At 36.2% G+C, this 20691-nt stretch overlaps 1 protein-coding gene across 2 annotated transcripts; it reads right to left on the bottom strand.

The window, feature by feature from the left end:
* Positions 1 to 299: 299 nt before the first annotated feature.
* Positions 300 to 19895, bottom strand: LOC123242506 (guided entry of tail-anchored proteins factor 1-like). Of its 2 annotated transcripts, none has more exons than XM_044670307.1 (5): positions 19784 to 19895; positions 13355 to 13520; positions 12355 to 12422; positions 2292 to 2406; positions 300 to 1134 (listed from the first exon to the last, which is right to left on the bottom strand). In XM_044670307.1, exons 1-5 carry the CDS (start codon positions 19883 to 19885, stop codon positions 1061 to 1063), a joined length of 525 nt encoding a protein of 174 aa, XP_044526242.1. In that variant the 5' UTR covers positions 19886 to 19895; the 3' UTR covers positions 300 to 1060. The 2 variants fall into 2 exon arrangements, with proteins under 2 accessions (XP_044526242.1, XP_044526243.1); XM_044670308.1 differs by lacking the exon at positions 19784 to 19895 and adding an exon at positions 19209 to 19442.
* Between the last annotated feature and the right edge of the window lie 796 nt (positions 19896 to 20691).

Here is a 20691-nt window from a genome sequence, read left to right as displayed (position 1 = left end):
CCCAGGAACTTCCCTTTTAATAGAGACGTTGTGACTGAAGCTTTTGCTTCATTCACCTCTGGGGCCCTCTGGCCCTCTGAGTCTCCAGCCTTAAGGCCAAATTTTCCTTGGCTAAGGGTTAATTAGATCAACCTGGATTAACTCCTATAGTGATTTAACATAATAGACAAATATTGGTTAAGTAAAAACTACTATAAACCTTTAAAAGAAGCTTTTCAGTTACTAATAAGCCAATAATACAGGCTTAACAATGTTATTCTGTAGAAAAAGTCTAAATGGAAACTGGAATAATAATTTAATCAGATCTCAATTAAATTTTTTTAATAGAACAAGGCTATTTCATGAGCATAAATATTAAATTCAGACTAAATGTAATTATTTAGATAAATTTCAAAAAGGTTTCACATACAAAAGTAATTCATGCACAAAACAACAAATGGCAAACATTTATAAAAATGAAAAAACCTAATAGTTTTTAACAGTGGGCTAGAGTTACAGTTAATCTACTGTGTTTACATCTTCGAGAAAAGACAGATAAGCAAAGATTTAACACTAATGACTGCCACAATAGAAAGTGGAGTTCTGTCAGTAATAAGAATTGCTTTTGACATTAATGAATACATTTTGTAGGACCAGATTAAAAAAATAAATTTCATGTTTTAGTACTGGTATTACTAAGATTTATCTGCTTTATTGCCAAATGAAAATTTAAAATAATACTTTATAGTGCTTTTATGGCTATTTAAAAGCATCTAGTTTTCTGACAGTAGTAGCAAATAAAAAATCACTTCTAAATCACATTAAATATCTCGTAAATGCCACCATGACCTTGTATATTTCTTATTAAGCAAAACAAACTAATACTGTACTTACTGATGTGTATGAATATTCAGAAAAAGACTTTTTTGGTTCAATTACAACAGTTATAAACAATTTTTTCTTAGCCATGGTACACCTAAATTCCAGAAAAGGCTATGTTTTAAAGGAAATAATTTAAAACATTTTAAATTCTAATACTGGAAAAGTGATTTAAAGTCCTGGAGTTTATTCTTTTTTCTTTTCAGCTAAAAGGGTGAAGCATGATAGCCACAACTTTGTTGCAGACGACAAGCCAACAAGTAATTCCAACACCACCTGAAAAATGATTAAAAAAAAAATCTACGTATAATATGATGATAATTTTGTACATATCACTACTATGTTTGCAACTGACTTAGAACAGACCAAGTTTTCATGGAAAGAATATAGTTTAGTATCCTTGAATTATTTGTTTTTATAAAATTAAATGTCTGCATTCCTAAATAAATATTGTAAAAAAAAACAACCCTTCAAAACTTGTTTCTGCATATTTGTATTGCATTAGCTAATCTGAGTTAGTCATTCCACATTTCTAATTAGCCATTCCAAGAAAGAAAAAAAAGCAAGAAAAATAAAAGAAAATATGCTTCAATCTGCACTGAGTTCATTTGGAATTGTCAGGAATCATTGCACTGGTTCCAAATTGCTTTACAGAATGATTAAACTAATTCACAGTTCCACCAAAAGTATTTCAATTGACCTATTTTCCCATATCCCTACCAGTATTTATCATTTTCCTTGAATGTCCATTAGCCAATCTGATGGGTATAAGGTGGTACTTCAGTTATTTTAATTTGTACTTCTCTAATTATCAGTGATTTCTATTTTTTTTCTATATTAACTTTGATTTATTCTGAAAACTTCCTGTTCACATCCTTTGACCATTTATTAATTGGGGAATGGCTCTTATTTTTATAAATTTGACTCAAATCCCTATGAATATATGAGAAATGAGACCTATATTTGGAGAAATTTCCTATAAAATATTTTCCCAGTTTCCTTATAATTTTGGCTACATTGTTTTTTGTTTATGCAAACCTTTTTTTATTTAAGGTAATCAAAATGATCCATTTTACTTCCTGTAATCCTCTCTATCTTTTATTTGGTTACCAACTCTTCCCTTACTTATTGACATGACAAGAAATTTTTTCCCTCTTCCCCTAATTTGCTTTTATTATCCATTCTCAAAGTCATGCAGTGATTTTGATCTTTTCTTCAAATATAGTGTGAAATGTTGATCTACACCTAGTTTCTCCTAAACTATTTTCTAGTTTTCCTAGTAGTTTTTGTTAAAGTGAATTTTAGCCCTTAGGGTTTATGAAACACTACATTACTGTTGTTATTTATTTATACATATTGTGTGCCTAATCTATTCCACTGATGAACTCCTTTATTTCTTATCCAATATTAGACTATTTGTCAAAGGGTCTTACCTGCCACTCCAGTAGGAAATGCCACTAAGCGTTCTAATGGAGCTATCCATTTACTTGGCAGCACAGTCACAGGATCAGAATAATACTTCCAAATAAGTGAAATCATCAATAAAGCCTAGAAAAAACATTCTGATAAGTAAAATACATCATTAATTTAGGATTCACAAACAGGTTTTATTAATATAAGCTTATTATGATTATAAACAGACAGAAAAATCAACTATACACATAAGTCATATACTCCTCCATGAAACTTACTTTACTACATTACTATATCACATGCCAGAGATTACGACCTATAACTTATATGGAGCCCAAAACAACTAATGCCTCTTGTTAAACTTTTTGTGATTAATCTCTATCAATTTTTCTTTGGCAAATGACTTTTTTCCTCTCAAATTTAGACAGAATATACTCTTTGAACTGGTGAAGGAAACAAAGTCAAAAATCTCTCCCCCAAACTCTCCTCACATAATTATCTACTAAGAGTAACAATCTGAAGTCTAATTTGACTTCATTAAATGTGCTAAATTGCCAAGATCAAGTATCTTACATTTCCCTTACATTTAAGTATCCTTACATTTAATAGCCCAACTCTCTGATCTATAGAACAGAAACTTGGTTGACATGAACTTTATAAACCCTCTAAATTTCATCTTATCCTACTTGGTCCAATGTTCTACTCTGTCAAAGAGGTATCCACTATATTATGCTGTTTTAGTTGCATTTTACATTTCTTGTGAAATGGAAACCAAATGTGAAGAAAATCAATAATTCTTACTGTAAGTAATATTAACAATTTTAAAAATAATTGCTTTGTTATGGAATCAATGCAGTCAGTAGAACTAAAGAGGTACTAAAAAATTTTAAAACAAACATCGATGCAGAACCTGCTTGTATGAATTGCTTTAGAAGTAGTCACAAAAAGAAATTTCTTTATTCACTGAACAAGGAACTAGAAATCTCAATGGTAAATTGTAGGAAGAACTATCTACTACCTACTTTTAGTTATTTCAGGGTTGGGAGAAAAGAAAAATAATATCTCAGCCTCTTCCTCTATGCTGGTTAGGCTAGCTTTTCCTCAAAATTTGACTGGTTAAGGCCCAGGATGTACCCATAAATTCCTGTTTACTGAGAAAAAAAGCAATCACAAAAAGGAGCTCCTTAGTACTTGGCTGACAGAAAATGACGGCTTCATTTCTCAAATAAATAGAAAACTATGCCAAAATTATAATAATAAATTTATAACAAGTCAAAGGATACAAACAAGCAGTTCATAGATGAAGAAATAAAACTACCTATAGTCATATGAGGAAATGCTCCAAATTGCTATTGATCAGAGAAATGCAAATTAAAACAATTCTGAGATACCACCTCACACCTATCAGAGCCACTAATATGACCAAAAAAGAAAATGATAAATACTGGATGGGACATAGGAAAATTGGGACACAACTGCACCATTAGCAGAACTGTGAACTTATACAACTATTCTAGAGAGTAAGAGGGAACCATGCTCAAGGGGCCATAAAACTATGCATACCCTTTGACCCAGCAATACCCCTACTACTGGGCCTGAATCCCAAAGAGATCAGAAATAAAGGGAAAGGACCTACTTGTGCAAAAATATTTTAGCGGTTCTTTTTATAGTGGCAAAGAATTGGAAACTGAGGTATCCATCAATTGGGGAATGACTGAACAAATGTTTGTCATTGTAATAGAGTGATACTTTTGCAACATAAGAAGTGATGAACAGGATGAGTTCAGAAAAACCTGAAAAGACTTATAAGAAATAATGGAAAGTGAAATGAGCAAAAGCACTTGTGTGTGTGTGTGTGTGTGTGTGTGTGTGTGTGTGTGTGTGTGTGTGTGTATACATATAGAAACTAATAGTTCAGTCCTTCACAGTCCTTCACAGTTGCTCATCATACAGTATTTCTATATGTGTGTGTATATATATATATGTATATATATATATATCAGCAAAATAAGAATCCAAGATAACCCCATGAGACTCATGATTAAAAAAAAAAGCCATGTTTAAAAAAAAAAAAGCTATCCATAGCTAAAGAAGGAATTGTTGGAATCTGATTACATAGTGAAGCATAACATCCCTTCATTTTATTTCCTTCATGAGTTTTTTTTAATTATCTGTGTGATATGTGTCTTCAGTCATGATGTGAGAAATATGGAAAAATATAATATTGCATGAAAACACTGATATAACCTATATCAGACTACTTACTCCAGGGAAGGCAGGGAGAATCTGAATCACAAAATGTCAGAAAACAATTGTCAAAAATTGTATCTACATGTAGTTGAAAAAAAGAAAATTCAATTAAAAAAAACTTTTTTAGCTCTTTCAGGAATTCTTATTGGGCTTGTATCCAATTTATATTTTTCTTTGAGGCTTTGCTCGTAGCTATTTTGACTTCACTGTCTTCTGAATTAATGTCTTGATCTTCCCTGGCACCATTGTAACTTTTTATCATCAGATCCTTTTTTCATTTTTTGCTCATTTTTCCACCTTATTTCTTGATTTATGTCTTTATGTTAATATTGGGCTCTGTTCTCATTGGGGAGAGAAGAGAGGCAGTGTTTGAAGCTTCAAACTTTTTGTTCTGCTATTTTCAGAGCTAGTTCTAGGGATTTAAATTTTCACTTCTTCTAAGGTGGTATGCTCTGGGGAGAAATGTGGTCACTGCTCTCTTGGTCTGCACTCTGGTCTGTACCTAGGAAGGGTCCCTGGGCCCAGAAATGATGCTGCTCTCTTTAGGGCTTCCACTCCCTCTTGATCAAAAGTACAATTCCCTGCCCTTAAAAAGAGTTGCCCAATAGCATCTTGGTCCTATGCCCAATGTTAGCAAAAGGGTCTCCTATAGTCTCTTTCTAGCTGCTAAGTCCTCTTACCATCTCTGGCTTAGAAAGTCCCCAAACTGCAGCTACCTCCAGTACCACCATATAATTCCACCACTGGTATTTCATCTACATAGGCTCTGGGCCAGCCTCCATCCCTATGTCACTGGTCTCTCTTTCTCAACTCCCAAATTGTTGTGGGCTAGAAACACATTTCACTCTGACCTTTTCTTGGCTCTACCACTCCATAATATGTTTTGAGGTGTTATTTTAATGTTCTTTGGAGGGAAATTCTGGGAAGGCTCGGTTGAGCTTTCTCTACTCTGCCATCTTGGTTCTGCCCTTAAAAGACTGTCAGCTAAGATTTCGAGTAAGAAGTGACACCTGAGGATAAGCCTCAAAGGAAACTAAGGCTTCTAAGAGGTAGAAGTGAAGAAAAAGTACATACCAAGTTCCTGTCCATGAAGGAATCTGCCAGCACAAAGACAGAGTGCCAAGTTTAAAGAGCAAATACATCAATAGAGCTAAAATGTACAATATATAAAGAAAAGAAATATGAAATACTTCTAGAAAGATAAACTGGAATCAGAGTATGAAAAGTTTTAAGTTAGGAGTTCATTATATTTTACATTATATTTTTGAGATAATAGTGATCCATTAAAGATTCTTGAACAGGTCAGTAACAACAAAACAATGATTTAGAAGGATTAGTAGCAGATGAATGGAGGCCAGAACTGATGGGAAAGCCTGAGACAGGGATACTAATTAGGAAATTAGTATAGTAGTATAGGAAAGAAGTGATGGAGATATTGAATTAGGGTGGTAGATATACGACTGGAGAGAAAAGAAATAAAAACAAGATGCACCATGGAAAGAGAATCTACAAGAATTGCATATGAATGAATATAAAGAATGAGGTTTTGTCAAGAATGACACTAAGGTTGAGAAGCTAAGAATCTGGAAAGTTATTGGTGCCATTAATATAGGATGTCCCAAAGGTATTTTAAGTTACTAAGATTTAACTGTACAATAACCTTTGGAATATACTACAATAACCTTTGGAATATACTACAAAAAGGAGTGGTTTCAAGGAGATAGGGGGGTGGGTGTGATGATGGAAGGGGGGTGGGAGGCAATGGGAAGAAAAGGTAGCATATTACATTAAATATGTCCCATGAGTGGTTGCTAATATGGGACTAGAACAAAGAAGAGAAATTAGGGCTATATATGTAAAGACTTGGAAGTTATTTGCTTATAACAAATTAAACCCAAAGGAACTAATGAGATCATCAGGAGAATGTGTGTAAAAAAAGAAGGCCTTAGGACAAAGTCCTAGAAAAGGAAATGGGTGGAACAAAATGATGATACAGCAAAAGAGTGGTCAGACAAGTAGAAGAACCAAAGATGATGTATCACAAAAGCTAAGGGAGGGGAGATAATCAAGGAGAAGGGGGACAGCAATGTCAAAAGTCAAGGATGCAGTCTGCAGGGAAGTCAAGGATCAAAAATAAGAAATCATCAGAAACCTGGGCAAATCACTTAATCTCAATTGCCTAGCCCTTGTTGTTTTTCTGTCTTAGAAGTGATACTAAGCCAGAAGGTAAGAGTTTTTTGCTTGTTGGCTAATATGTTTTTGGTTTTTTTAAGAAGAAATTATCAGTAATCTTGCAGAAAGCAGTTTCAGTCAAGTGGCAATAGATGTTTCACTTGTTTAGTCACAGAATGACATAGCTAGAATAGTTTGTAGGGTATATATGGCTCATATTCTTCCCCCAACTCATTTCTGTCTAGGATATATATCAGATGAAATTCCAAAGACTTCTAGCCCAAGAGAAAATACAATGGTGTTGGCACTCACCAGGAAGAGTAAAATTGTCACTCTACCAAAACCTCTTGCACAGACTTATCAGAGGGTAAGGAACTATCTACAAAGCAAGTTGTACTTCTATTAAACAATTTTCCTGGACTCTGTTAACCCTGATGTGGTCACTGACCCTCCTGAACAAGGAATGTACTTCCTCACATGCACCACAAAGATTCTTCAGCTATTTAGGCCATCTTGCTGTATATATAGTTAGAAATATCCTGAATCCCTAAAACTACCTTACTCAAACTTCCTTTCTGTATTACCTAGAATGCTTTTCCTTTTGTCTATGTTTTCCTTTTGTTATAAGTTCTGAGGCTCTGCCTCATTCTTCCTCTTTTGTTCTTGGGAGCAGGCTGGTTAGTACCTTTTTAGTTTTAGGGTTTTTTTTGTTAGTTTATTATTAATAAAACTTTATAAAAATATGATATTTCATTATTGGATATTAATTTTAAAATCCACATTATGCCTAACCACGATGGGCTAGAATTCTCAAATATTTTTAAGAGAGATTTTCAGTTAAGTTAGTAAGTTTTTTTTCCAGCCACGCCCACTTGCTCTCCACCAGCCCCACCGGGCTCCCTCAGCCACTTCTCAAGTCCATCCACTTAAGCCAGGGTTCCTCCCCACTCCTCGCCTAGCCTGCAGCCTCTGCTTGTGAACCCTAGACCCTAGCTTGCCAATCCTAGACCGGCCAGGAGAACTTGCCATTCTGAGCTGCTTTTTTTTTTTTTTTTTCCAAAAAGGTGATGTATAAAAATCTTTCCACCCAATCCCTTCCCCCACTTCAAATGGGTTTTCCAGCCTGTGCTAGCCATTTTTTAAGCTGAAGTCTTAAACTGACCCTGGGATCCTGGCTGAGAGTTGTATCTTAGGATTTTTTCACAGAAAGGGGACTCCTGGGGCAGCTGGGTAGCTCAGTGGATTGAGAGCCAGGCCTAGAGACAGGAGGTCCTAGGTTCAAATCTGGCCTCAGACACTTCCCAGCTGTGTGACCCTGGGCAAGTCACTTGACCCCCATTGCCTACCCTTACTCCTCTTCTGCCTTAGAGTCAATACACAGTAATGACTCCAAGACGGAAGGTAAGGGTTTAAAAAAAAAAAAAAAAAAAAAAGGGACTCCTCTGCAGTTTTTTTTTTTTTTGAGGGCAAGGAAAGCCTAAAATCAATAGATTTGAAGTCAAAGTTTTAGGAATAAGCTGCTTTTCCCTTCTCTCTCCTGATTCAAAACACTAGGAGTAGCCAGTTGTCTCATATGCAAATACCCTATTGTTCTCCAGCAAGATTTTGCCTTTTTGCATTTATTCTGTAAACAAACTTTCATTCTGTGGTTTGTGGGGTTTTTTTTGTTTGTTTGTTTTTTTAAGAATAATGCTATTGCAAAGCATACCTGAATCTCTGTAGTTTGAATTCCTTGAGCTCACTAGTGCAGTTTGGATCTGCTTAATTCTTTTCCTGGGAGTTTTTGTGCTGATTGAATACCTTGCAGTTAAGAGCTTGGCTAATCTTAAGATTCAGGGGAGAAATTCATCTCCTCACACCCTTTTGGCATTTTGGCCTGCCCAGTCTCTGTACCCCATCCCATATAGAGGTCATCTATACTATGTTCAGTGCAGAATTCTCCCTTGCTATGATGAAATTCAGAGCTCTGACAAACGAAATCTGAATGGTTGACTTATATGGGGGAAAGAACTTTAAAAGAGAGCTGGAAGTTTATTAATGTGTTTCTCCCCTCAAGATAGTGAACAAGTCTACTGGAATTGGTAAAAAAGATTTTTGACTGCACTGTTTGTACCTTGTTATTTGCTTATATTACTGTATTTGCTTATTTCTTTAAGGTTTAAATTTTTAAAAGTTTATCTGTATTAATCTAGTTAATATCTATTCTGTTATATGATTCATCTGTAACATTTCCCTATGAACATATTGAACAACATATCACTGTAAAAAGCCCATAAGTCTTATGTATCCTGGATTTGCCATCTCAACTATCGAGGTCACATGTTGCTTATACAACCTTTGGAGAATTTAATGAGCTAAATATCTCAATTTTTTTTAAAGGGTCCATTTTGTAGCTGAAGTGAAGTGCAATAACATTATTATATATATCCCCACTTCCACATTTATAAAATTAAATGGATGAGACTTAACAGTCTCATATCAGAGGAGCTGGGAAGGTTTTCCTAGGGCATTTCCTAGAAGGCTCCCAAGAGGGAGCATACCCCAGGTTGCAAGTGACTTCTGGATGATTTAATAATTTTAACTCTTCAGCTTATTCTACTCTTCCACCAGAATTTCTTGATGATGTTTTAAACCCAAATAGGTTTTCATCAGCAGTTATAAAGGTTGAAATATTTCCTACATCTGTAGAATTTGTGACAAGTATACATCAGTTCATAGGTTGTTTTTTTTAAATATCACATAGCAAATGGCTATATATATAAACTCATTTGAATCCTCTATAACAATGGGTTTGTTTACTATCGTCAATAACTAGGCTATCGTGAATTTTGGTTATTTGGTACTTAATTTGAATGTGTATTATCTACTGTTTTGTCTTTATATATCTACTATTTTGTAAAAATCATTTTCACTCACAAAGTAGATCATGGCCAAGTTTAAAAAGGAAATGGATCTCATTTTTTTGATGAGGAACCTTTGTATTCAACCTCTCCTTGGCTGACACAGTGTGTTACTGATTATAAACTATATATTTTTGAATTTTAAAACATTTTTATTATTCTTTTTCAATATAGTATTTGAGTGCTTTGAAATACATATAATCAATATTAATCTTTTTTTAATTTTGTACTACTATAAGTTTAAAATACATTTGTTCTAATATTAATGCATATCCAAAAATCTTTATATTATAGAAATAATGCCACTGATTGTTTAAAAATTATGGGACTTTGCTAATGATTCTGTCTGATTCCAGAAGAAGAAAATATCAAAAGAGCCACTGCGTAATGTTAAAGAAACACAAAGCCAACCTGCATAGTGCCTATCAAGCACAAGATCAGAAGCCAACCAATCCCAGTAATGTAATTTTGAGGCAAGACAAAAGGATTGTTTGGGGTTCGAGGTTACAGCTGTTCTGATATATGTCAGAGGCCAGACTTCCCTGACCCCTTCTATCTTATAAATTGCCTATAATACCCCCATCAAGTGTCTCACTTTGGCTGCTATTCTTGCTCCTATAATCTAATCCTTTTTCTGTCTTTCATAGTATGGCAAACTTTCTGTAGTCCTGGCTATTGATTCAATCACTTTAATTGGGCCCTGATTCAAGGACCTGCTATAGTTTTGTTTTTCCTTTACTTAGATTTTTTTAGACATAAGACTTTAATATTTTATACCTTATAACTCAGCCATGCATCCCTGAGTGATCCCTGTTTGTTATTTATTTTCCTCAGGGTGGACTATGTTATTGTTGTGAACTTTGATTTGAATTTAGGAAATTTTAGGATAAGAAATATGCTATCTCCTAGAACCTAGAAGATGAACCTGTTTGGAGAAGGTGCCATGAAGATGCCTGCAGAGACCATACACTGCACCAGAGGATCCACATTGAACTTTGGGATGTGAATTGAACTTTGGAGGGTTGAATGCATTTGTTTTGAATCTATACTTTTATGCCAAAGGGGATTGCCCCCCAATTTTTTTTTTTGGTCAACGTAGCAATCATTGGTTTTGTTCTTTTGCTCTTTTATTTCCCTTTTATCCCCAAATCGTTGTAATTTCCCTTCAGAAACTGTAATATTGTATCTACCTCCAGTTAAAGTTATAAGTTAGTTATGTTTAAATGATCCACTGGGGAGACTGGTCTCCCAAAGGATCACAATGGGGAAATGTATAGTTAGAAATATCTTGAATCCCTAAAACTACATTACCCAAACTTCCTTTCTGTATTACCTAGAATGCTTTTCTTTTTATCTACATTTGTGTGGTCACTTTTTGTATAAGTTCTGAGGCTCTGACTCATTCTTCCTCTTTTGTTCTTGGGAGCGGGCTAGTTAGTGCCTTTTTAGTTAGTTTTCTTTATTAGTTTATTATTAATAAAACTTTATACAGATATAATATTTAGTTACTGAATATTAATTTTGAAATCCACATTGTATTAACATTGTGGTAATCAAAGGGGATTATTTCTTTTTTTTGTATTTATGATCCTGGTATCCAGTAGCACAGTTCCTGGAACAAGGTTGATTCACCTATCTTCTGGAATTCTCTATAAATTTAGATCTCTGCAATTTCTACTCTGATCTATTTCTCTCTGTCCTTCTGGGCAGGTAGATAGAACACCAGACCTAGAGTTAAGGAAGATCTGAGTTTGAATCCTGCCTCAGACACTAGTAAGTTACCTAACTTAACCTGGTTATACCTCAGTTTTCTCAACTGTAAAATGTGGATGATAATAATAGCACCTACCTCACAGGAGTATGATGAAGATCAAATGAGATAACACATAAAAAGTGCATTACAAATTTTAAAATACCACAAATTAACTACATTATTTGTCTGAAAATCATCCCCCTGGCTAGTCACTGAAGCATGTTCTACTATTCTGTGAAATTCTATTTCTGAGCTTCAGTGCTCCAATAGCATCCTCATTTCACCATAACCAAATAGCTTTAAACATAAACATCATTTTTCCTGAGGCCAAGGAGACCAGTTCTGTTTTCTGATATCTTATTACATCATACTTTAAAATTCAGTGCTAGAGGAGACCCTAGAATTCATTTAGTTCAACCTCTTCATTTTATAGGTAAGTCATCTGCGGTCCAGAGAGGTTAAACTACTCACAAAAGCAGTTAGTAGCAGAGCTAGAATTTGAATTCTGGTTCTGAGTCCAGATTGAACAGTTTTTCCACTGTACCATGTTTTTAATTTTGCCATCTAAATGGAAAGACAGATTAGCTCAATAAATGATAAAGACCTGAGTCATAAAATGATTTGCCTAAAGTATACAGTTAGTAAATAACAGCACCAGGATTCAAACCTACTGAAGACTCCAGATCCAAAACTTTTCCCATTACAATACAGTTCATCCTACATATGGATTTCAGAGCAATGAGCCAGAAGAATCCCTAGCATGGTAGCAAAAAAAAAAAATTCAAAAGCCACACATAACTGTTAGATATTCCTCAACACTACTTGAAAGAGTGTACTACATTTTGACCCTCCATCTTGGGAGACAGTAAGGTAGGGAGGTTGTATGTGTACATATACATATACACAAACACACATATATATATACAGAAATAAACAGATTTGACATACACATTTAACAATAGCACATTTCCAAAGATAACAAATTAAATAATCCCAAAGAATGCTTACCTGCAAAATGTAGAAAACGATGTTTATGACCCATTTAATTTTGGCTAATTGGGCTGTTCGTGCTTTTACTGGAAGAGGAAAAAGAATGAGGACAATTAGGTAGAAATGGGTTTTTTTTCTATTTTTTTAAACCCTTATGCTCTGTCTTAGAACCAATATTGTGGTTCTAAGACAGAAAGTGGTAAGGATAGGCAATGGGGTTAAGTGACTTGCCCATGGTCAACCAGCTAGGAAGTAACTGAGGCCAGATTTGAAACTAGGACCTCCCATCTCTAGGCCTGGCTCTCAATCCACTGAGCCATCTAGCTGCCCCCTAAGTTGTTTGTATGTTTTTTAACTTAATAAAGGATTTTAAACACAGAATTATCATTTACCCCACCCCCCTTAACAATAAATTTCATCAAATGAGACTTCATAAAATTCTCTTTAATCTACAGACACTAAATGAGATTCATTCGATGTATGAAGATATTATTCCAAATTTATTTTCTCATCCATAGGTAGAAAGGCAGTTTGTTATAAGCTCAAAACAGAAAACTTACTCAAGAACAGTTATTATAAAACCTCATTCAACCTCATAACTAAGCAAATCTGTACAATATTGCCTCTGCCTCTATTTTGGTGGTAAAAATTTATCTTCAGGTATCTTCCTGAAGGTACAGAAGTCCCTAATAATTTATCACGAGACTTTCTATCTGGACGAAGTCATTTTATTCAGCTGATTCTACACTGAAATAAAAAACTATCTCAGCTCTAAGATAACGTAGGATATTTCTCTTAGTGCTTGGCAAGAAGGAGTACATTAGAATCATGACTACTGTTTTTAGTTGAATTATTTTCCTTTTTAAAATTTCTAGTATAAAAAATGACTATCCAGGAAAACATATTTATAATCATTCTAGAAATTTTCACATGAAATTTATACTAAATGAAAAACTGCATAAAAGTTATCAAGCTAAATTTTTTGTAAACAAGCTGCAAATAACAAGACATTATATACCATGAGTTTTAAGCTTATCAGTCATTTTATTAATCTTTCGTTCAAGTCTGGCATATCTGGCAAATTCATCCATCATGCTAATAGCTGAGAGATCTTGTTTCATGGTTTGTATTTCTGCTCTCATCTGGGACTCTTGGTCTACATCCTTTTGTAGCAGCTTGGATATCTGACAAAAAAACAAATAAACAAATATTTAGTGCTATTCAATCAAAAAATCATTATTATTTGCATCCTCTTATTAACCAATTTTTTCTTAAGTAACTTGTATCATAATTGTCAGAGAAAAATTAAGTAGAAGTGATTTTTTGTTTTGAATTCAAAAATGTAAATATACTAAAAATCCAAAGAGAAGAGCAACCAAACTTTGAAGAAAAATAGAAAATTGGTGAAATATTTGTTTCTGGGGCCTTTTTAAAAATAAATATTGCTGCCTCTTTTAAAATTTCACTCATTTTCCCATACTGCACCCCCCCACTCTTGAACTTTCTCTTTTAACAAAAGAAAAAATTCACAAAAACCTACGTATCAACAGCACCTAAGTTATAGTACATATACTGCACTGTAACCAATTGTCCCACATACCTTACCACCAAGATGAGAAGCTTGTTTCATTGTTTTCTACTTTAGTCACCACAATTAATCAGAAGTTTAAAGCTGCTTTTCAGTATTTTCATTTACATTGTTATAGACATTAAGTATACTGTTCCCCAAGTTCTATCTACCCACAAAGGTGGGTTATGAACCTACAAAGTTCATACAACTGTTTGTTTTTCTAAATTCCTCAAATTTGTCATCTTAAAACAGAATAAAATTATGTTGCATTTGCGTATCAGTCTTTGCTTGGCCAATCCCCAATTGATGGGCACCCACTTTATTTCTAGTTTTTAACTACCACGAAAATGCCATGAACATTTTGGTTTTTTAGTCATTTAGTCATGTCAGATACTTCTTGGCCCCACCTGGAGTTTTCTTGGCAAAAATGCTGGTGTGGTTTGTCATTTCCTTTTGCAACTCATTTTATAGATGAGGAAATTGAGGTAAATACAGTTAAGTGACTTGCCCAGGGTTATACAGTTAGTTAAGTGTCTGAGGCTAGGCCTTCCTATTTTTTAATTTCTTAAAGTTTGTGCCTAGTCGTAGATCAAACTCAAGTGATTTTTCTTTAAAAACAGATTCATAACTCCATGAACAATATGGCTATCATTGTTCAAACATTCCCCACTTACCCCCTTAATCCACTTATTACCCAACATCCCACTCCAAAGCAGCCCAGACTTTCCAGTGTGCCATCTATTTTCAATACATGCTCAATAACTGAACTACTTTGTATCATCTTAAATCTCTTCCTTTCTCAATCCTTCCATTTTCTTAGTCATTTCAACATACTAAGTAATGCTCCTTCAACTATCTTAATTTCTTCATTTCCCATCACCTTTCATTCCACCCTACCTCAGCCACATATGGAGTTGGTTATATCCTTTGACCTTGCTATCATCAACAAGTGTTCCATCCCATGTCCATGAATTCTGATCCCTTATCTGATTACAATCTATTGTCAATCTCTCTCTCACTGCCTTGCAAACCTTAACCCTGTTCTTAGTCCTCACCATAACCTCCAATCCGTCCACCCCTCACTTCCTTCCTAGATCATCATCCCTATACTGGCTAGTCTCTCCCTTTCTCATTCTGACCACCTGGTGGACCTGTTCACCTCTATATTATCCCCTTGAGTCTCTTGCCCTTTAGGCAATGGAAGATCTTACTCTGCCAAGTCTCAGTCTTGCATTGCTCCTGCTATCCACTGCTTTTGTCTCTATTCATGTACTGCTAAATAAAGAAATAATGCTGCAAAGGCACACAAGCTTGTTACATAATCTTAATGGAACTTTCGATATATATAGTATAAGACAATTCTCTTACACCTCCCTAATTGATTTACTTCCCATTCACCAAAAGAGCTTTTCCAATCCTTTTCATTCCTCCTCAAACCTCCCATAGCTCTCCCTCTACCCATTCTCTCCACTGAAAATCTTTCCTCATATTTCACTGAAAAAATTGTGGTCATTTGCCAAGATAGGTCTCTTCTTTTTCCTCCTCATCTCTGATAACTCAGGTACTTTCTGCCACTGACTCCTTCATCAATCCTATCTCCTTGCCCTCTACATTCACAATACAACTTTTCCCTCTGCCTATAACCATACCTATAGCTTTCTTGATCTATCCATCCCTGATATCCTATATCTCTTTTCCCTTTCATAGCTAAATTCCTTTAGAAAGCCATTAACCATCAGTGCCTCTGCTTCTTTTCCTCTCATTCTCTTAACTCTCTGAAGTCTGCTTCTGGCCTCATCATTCTCTCCAAACTGCTCTTTCCAAAGTTACTAATGATCACTTGATTCAGCCAAACCTAAAGTCCTTTTTTTAATCCTTATTTTTCTTGACCTCTGTAGTACGATACTGATGATAGCCCTCTTCTCTTTGATACTTTTTTTCTCTCCAGCTTTTTGTGACACTTCTCTCTCCTGGTTCTGCCCTCGACCACCTTCTCTTCTCCCTCTATATCGTTTCTCTTGGTGATCTCAACAGCTCTGGCAGATTCAATCATTCAAATATCATTTCTGAGATGATTTCAGATTTATCTAGTCCTTACCTCCACTCACATCTCCTACCACTCACATTACCAATTCACTATCTAAAACTGGATGCCTTGTAGACATCTTTTCAACATGTCCAAAACTGTTCCTCCAAGCTCCCCCCACTTCTAAACTTTCCTTTTACTGTGTAGGGCATCATAATTCTCCTGGTTACCCATTAACAATATGTGGTATCATACTTGACTCTCCAAGTTGTTGCCAATTCCTGTCTTATCTACTTTCACAACATACCCCACCTTTCCTCCTCTGACAATGCCATTACTCTGGTACAGGTCCTTATCACATCAAGTCTGAACCTAAGTGCCTCCCTATTACTTCATAACCTGGCCCTTTCTTAGACTTCTTATTCTTTACTCCCCTATGACACTGGCCTCCTTGCCATTCCTCAAACCACATGTTCCATCTCCTGACTATGAGTGTTTAACTGGCTGTCTACTATGCCTACAATTCTTTCCATTCTCATCCATCTCCTTCCTGCCCTGGCTTCCTTCAAGCCTTAGCTAAAACTTTACATTTTATAAGAAGCCTACCTGACTCACCTTAATGCTATAGCTTTCTCTGTGTGTGTCCAATTTATTATAGATAGGTATATATCTATATTATTATATACTGTCTCTTTCATTAGTCTGTGAGCTCCTTGAGAGCAAAGATTGTTTTTACTCCCTTTCTACACAAATATCCCCATTTACAAATAACTGGGGATACAAATATCCCCAGAACTTAGCATAGTACCTCACACTTAGTAGGTACCTAATTCACAGTCAAATATAGTAGTAAACATGGTTCAGAAAAAAGGCACTACTACACTAGCCAATTTTCCAATGCACCTGTTTAGTATAAATTAAAGCTACTTTTAATAAATTTAAAAAATTAAAACCTGTTTCAACTAACAGAAATATTTAATTCTAAAAAAACAAAACAACGATCTTTTATCCATGCTTAGGAAAAAGTTCAACACTTGCTAATATCATAGTTAATATTTATGGGCCTTAACAATAACCCCATTAAAATTAAACATTTATTTATTTATTTTTTTATTTTTTTAGTGCGCATTCCCTCTTGTACTAGGAGTTAGGTATAAAAAGACCAAAATAAAAAATTCTCAATTTTAAATGAGTTTATATGCTGTGAAGAGAGGGCAAGGGGCTGGAGAAAGGAGCAATACATATACAGAAAAACAAACACAAGATATAAATTTCCCTGGGCGGGTAGCACTTGAGGTAAATTTTGAAGGAAGCAAGGGATTCTAACAGGCACAAGACAGTAAGTGCATTCCAAGAGTAGCAAAAAGTGAGTAGGCCATTTTGACTAGAGTACAATTAATTTAAAAAAGCTAATGTGTATTATTCCAAAAAAGGCAGGCTGGAGTCACATTGTAAAGGATTTTTGAAACTAACCAGAAAAACATTTTATCAAAGTGGCAAGATGGAGTCACTTGAATTCCTTAAGCACAAGTGAAATGGTCAGTCCTGGTATCCAAGCTGTCATGAACATAAGAACCTCCTCCTCAAGATTCTTTGCTTCTTGCAAAAAGGAGAAATCTTTAGAAAAAGCACAGACTGGGCCAATGATACAAATAGTCTTCAAAGGAATAATCAGAAACTATCAATGACTATAGTCAATCTTTAAAATTTGCATGTTTATCTTTCACAACTTCAATCATTCTTATAATTTTATTGGTAACTTCCTTTTCATTTTCACATTGGCAATGTGCACCTTCAGGTTCTGGGCCATGTGTGAAAGTTTATGGAACTGATGTCAGCAGAAATTTTTGTAGATGTTTGTCTTGTTCACCTACCATTAAAAGAATAATAAAAAGAAACCAAATGCTGAGTGATTTTAGTAACTCATTTTGGTCATAAAAAAACCCCAGGTATTTCACCTTCCTAACAAGAGGTGAGAAACTACTAGTTCAAGATGGGCATGCTTTCAAGAGGACCCTATCACCAATTAGTTTTGTCTAATGGTTTTCTTTGTTATAAGGAAGCAGTACCGGTGTGAGGGTTGGGCATATAGAGAATAAAAACTTTACAAAATAGCTGTTAAAAAAAGACATTTACAAAATTTATTTAATAATCCATCTTGTTTCAGAGATTCAATTCAATAAGCTCTGGATACAAAAAAAAAGTTCATGTCCAGGAGGAGCTTATTGTCCCACTGATATCAGGCCAAAGAGGTTAGTAAACTAGTCATCTGCCAATCTCTCCATGTTAATGTTCCAGAAATCATTGCAGACTCTCAACATGTTCAAAGTGGAACTCATCCCCCTTAAATGTACCTCCTTCAAACTTTGCAGTTTTTAAGAGTACCACCATCCTAACAGTGAATTATCCTCAACTGTTTCCTCTCCCCTAAAAATCCAATTAGTTGTCAAGGATTGTCGATATACTGCCATATTTCTTACATCCAGCTCCATTTCTCCATTTCACAGTCAGCACTCTAATCAGGCACTCTTAACTTTATGACAACAGATTCTCAACTGGTCTCCCTTTTCCTTAATTTGAGTTTCTTTCTTCAAAACATCTTTCAATGCTGCCAAAATAATCTTCCTAAGCCAAGAGGTCTAACTAAATTTCTCTCCTCAAAAACATCAATAGAGGTAAGCTAGGTGCCAGGCCTAGAGACAGGAGGTCCAGGGTTCACATTTAGACTCAGATACTTCCTAGATGTGTGTCCCTGGGCAAGTCACTTAACCCCCATTGCCTAGCCCTTATGGCTCTTCTGCCATAGAACCAATACACAGAATTGATTCCAAGATGGAATGTAAGTTTTTGGGTTTTTTTTAGTCAGTAATTTTGTATTGCCTCTAGGATAAAATACCAACTCCTTAGTCTAACATTAAAAGTCCTTCATACTTTAGTTCCAACTGTTGAAGTAAATATTTTAAAATTCTTTTGCTGGGCCTGGAGTCAGGAACATCTGGGTTCAAAACTGGCCTCAGAGACTTACTAGTTGTGATTCTTGACAAGTCACTTAACCAGTCTCCCCATCTTTAAAATGGTAATAATGATACTACCTACCTCCCAGAGATGCTGTGAATATCAAATAACTGTAAAGCACTTAGCACAGTGCCTAGTGTACTTCCTATCAAGAGGTGAGAAACTACTTGTTCAAGATGTTACATAACAGGCACTTAAGTAAATACTTGTTCTCTCTTTCCTTTCTCTTCTACATTATTTGGATTCATGCTCTCTACTTACCAGGGGTGATAGTCTCAGAACCTGGTATTCCATCGACTTTGCCCTTTCCTCAAATTTCATGACACTCCCTACCATCCCACATCCCATCCCCATCTCCTCACTCCCACAGCCGTCTTCTAAAGTCCACAGTGGATGCCACCTCCTTGCTCGGTTTAACTTTCCCAAAAGTACTGTACTCTCCTCAAATTACACTAATTTACCTAAGATGTGTCTTTCAGTAAGCAAGTAAGCAGTGAGCAAGCACCTTGGGAACAATGGTAGTGGGCGTTTTGGTTCTGTTTTGGTCTTTTTTGCACATAATAAAGATCTAATAAATGCTCATTTAATCGAAATGAAAACCAGTTTCCCGCAGCCTCCGGTTCCTAAGGAGACCTAGAGCGTGAGGACGTGAGGCCGGTCGAGGAAATCATGGATGCCTAACTAACTGCAGCTGCAATCTTGAGGGGATTCGGGCCTAAATGGGGCGGGTGAGGGGGGAGAGAGAAGAGAGAGAGCCCCACAACGGCTCCGGGAAACCTGAAAAGTGAGGGGGTGCGGTAGTCCGGCGTCAAAGGGAAAGGAGGGCAGCTACTTACGACAGAAGAGAAGGAGGGGAGGAGAAGCTTAAGGAGATTACACAGAAACACAGAGCTAAGCACGAGTAGCCAAACGCATCCCTCTCTCTCCACTAAAGTCATCTTCGAAAGACTCCTGAAGGTCCTGCAAGAAAATCTGCCCAGGATTCCTCGCGCTGAAAAGCGCCTGCGCAATCGTGCTTCATGGTCGGTGTGCAGCGGCTAAGCATTTCCACTTTACCCCCCCGCCAACTTTAGTATGAGAATAGCGCCTCCTCCTGTAATAGAGGATGCCGCGTAGAGCAGTGCAGCTGAGGATATAGCTCCCAGACTGTCTTTTCATATTTTGGGGGGACGGCAGGATGGAGGCGAAAGGAAGAAACACATCTTTGTTCTTTAATTTGCTTTCCCCCACCTTTTTTTAAACAAGCTCAAAAACGCTACTAGAAGCGTTCACGCTTCGTCCTCCCTAGAGGGGGAAAAAGCTAGCTAAAAAACTAAGCTTTCTGTCTTGACTGGGATCTCGCCAGGTACCCGAGGGGAGGGGGGGAAGGGGGGAAGAATATTACGTAAAAGTAGTCAGCGAATAGCGGTTGTTGGGGGTGAGAATTTAAGCCCGGAACGAAATAAAGGCACGTGGCTGACCTCCGCCAATGAGGGTGGAGACCGCGCCGGCACCCCGGCTTCGAGGAGACCGAGAGAAGGAGCAACTGTTGGAAGCCGAGGGCGGGCGGCCGGCCGGTGGGTCCGGCTTCCTCCTCCGGTTCCAAGCTCCCGGAAGAAGAAAAGTATGGACGAGAAAGAATAGAATGGGAGGGTGAAGGGGGTGGAGCAAAGATTTCGAGTGACTGTGCTTTCAACCTATGCCAGGTCTCTGTCAGCGTTTGAACAGCAGGAGATGGGCAGTCGTAGCCAATTGGCTGTGGCGG

The sequence above is a fragment of the Gracilinanus agilis genome, chromosome 3 (assembly GCF_016433145.1).
Source record: "Gracilinanus agilis isolate LMUSP501 chromosome 3, AgileGrace, whole genome shotgun sequence".
Lineage (NCBI taxonomy): Eukaryota > Metazoa > Chordata > Mammalia > Didelphimorphia > Didelphidae > Gracilinanus > Gracilinanus agilis.
The sequence above is the reverse complement of the archived record's forward strand: the minus strand, read 5'-3'. Positions and strand labels throughout refer to the sequence as shown.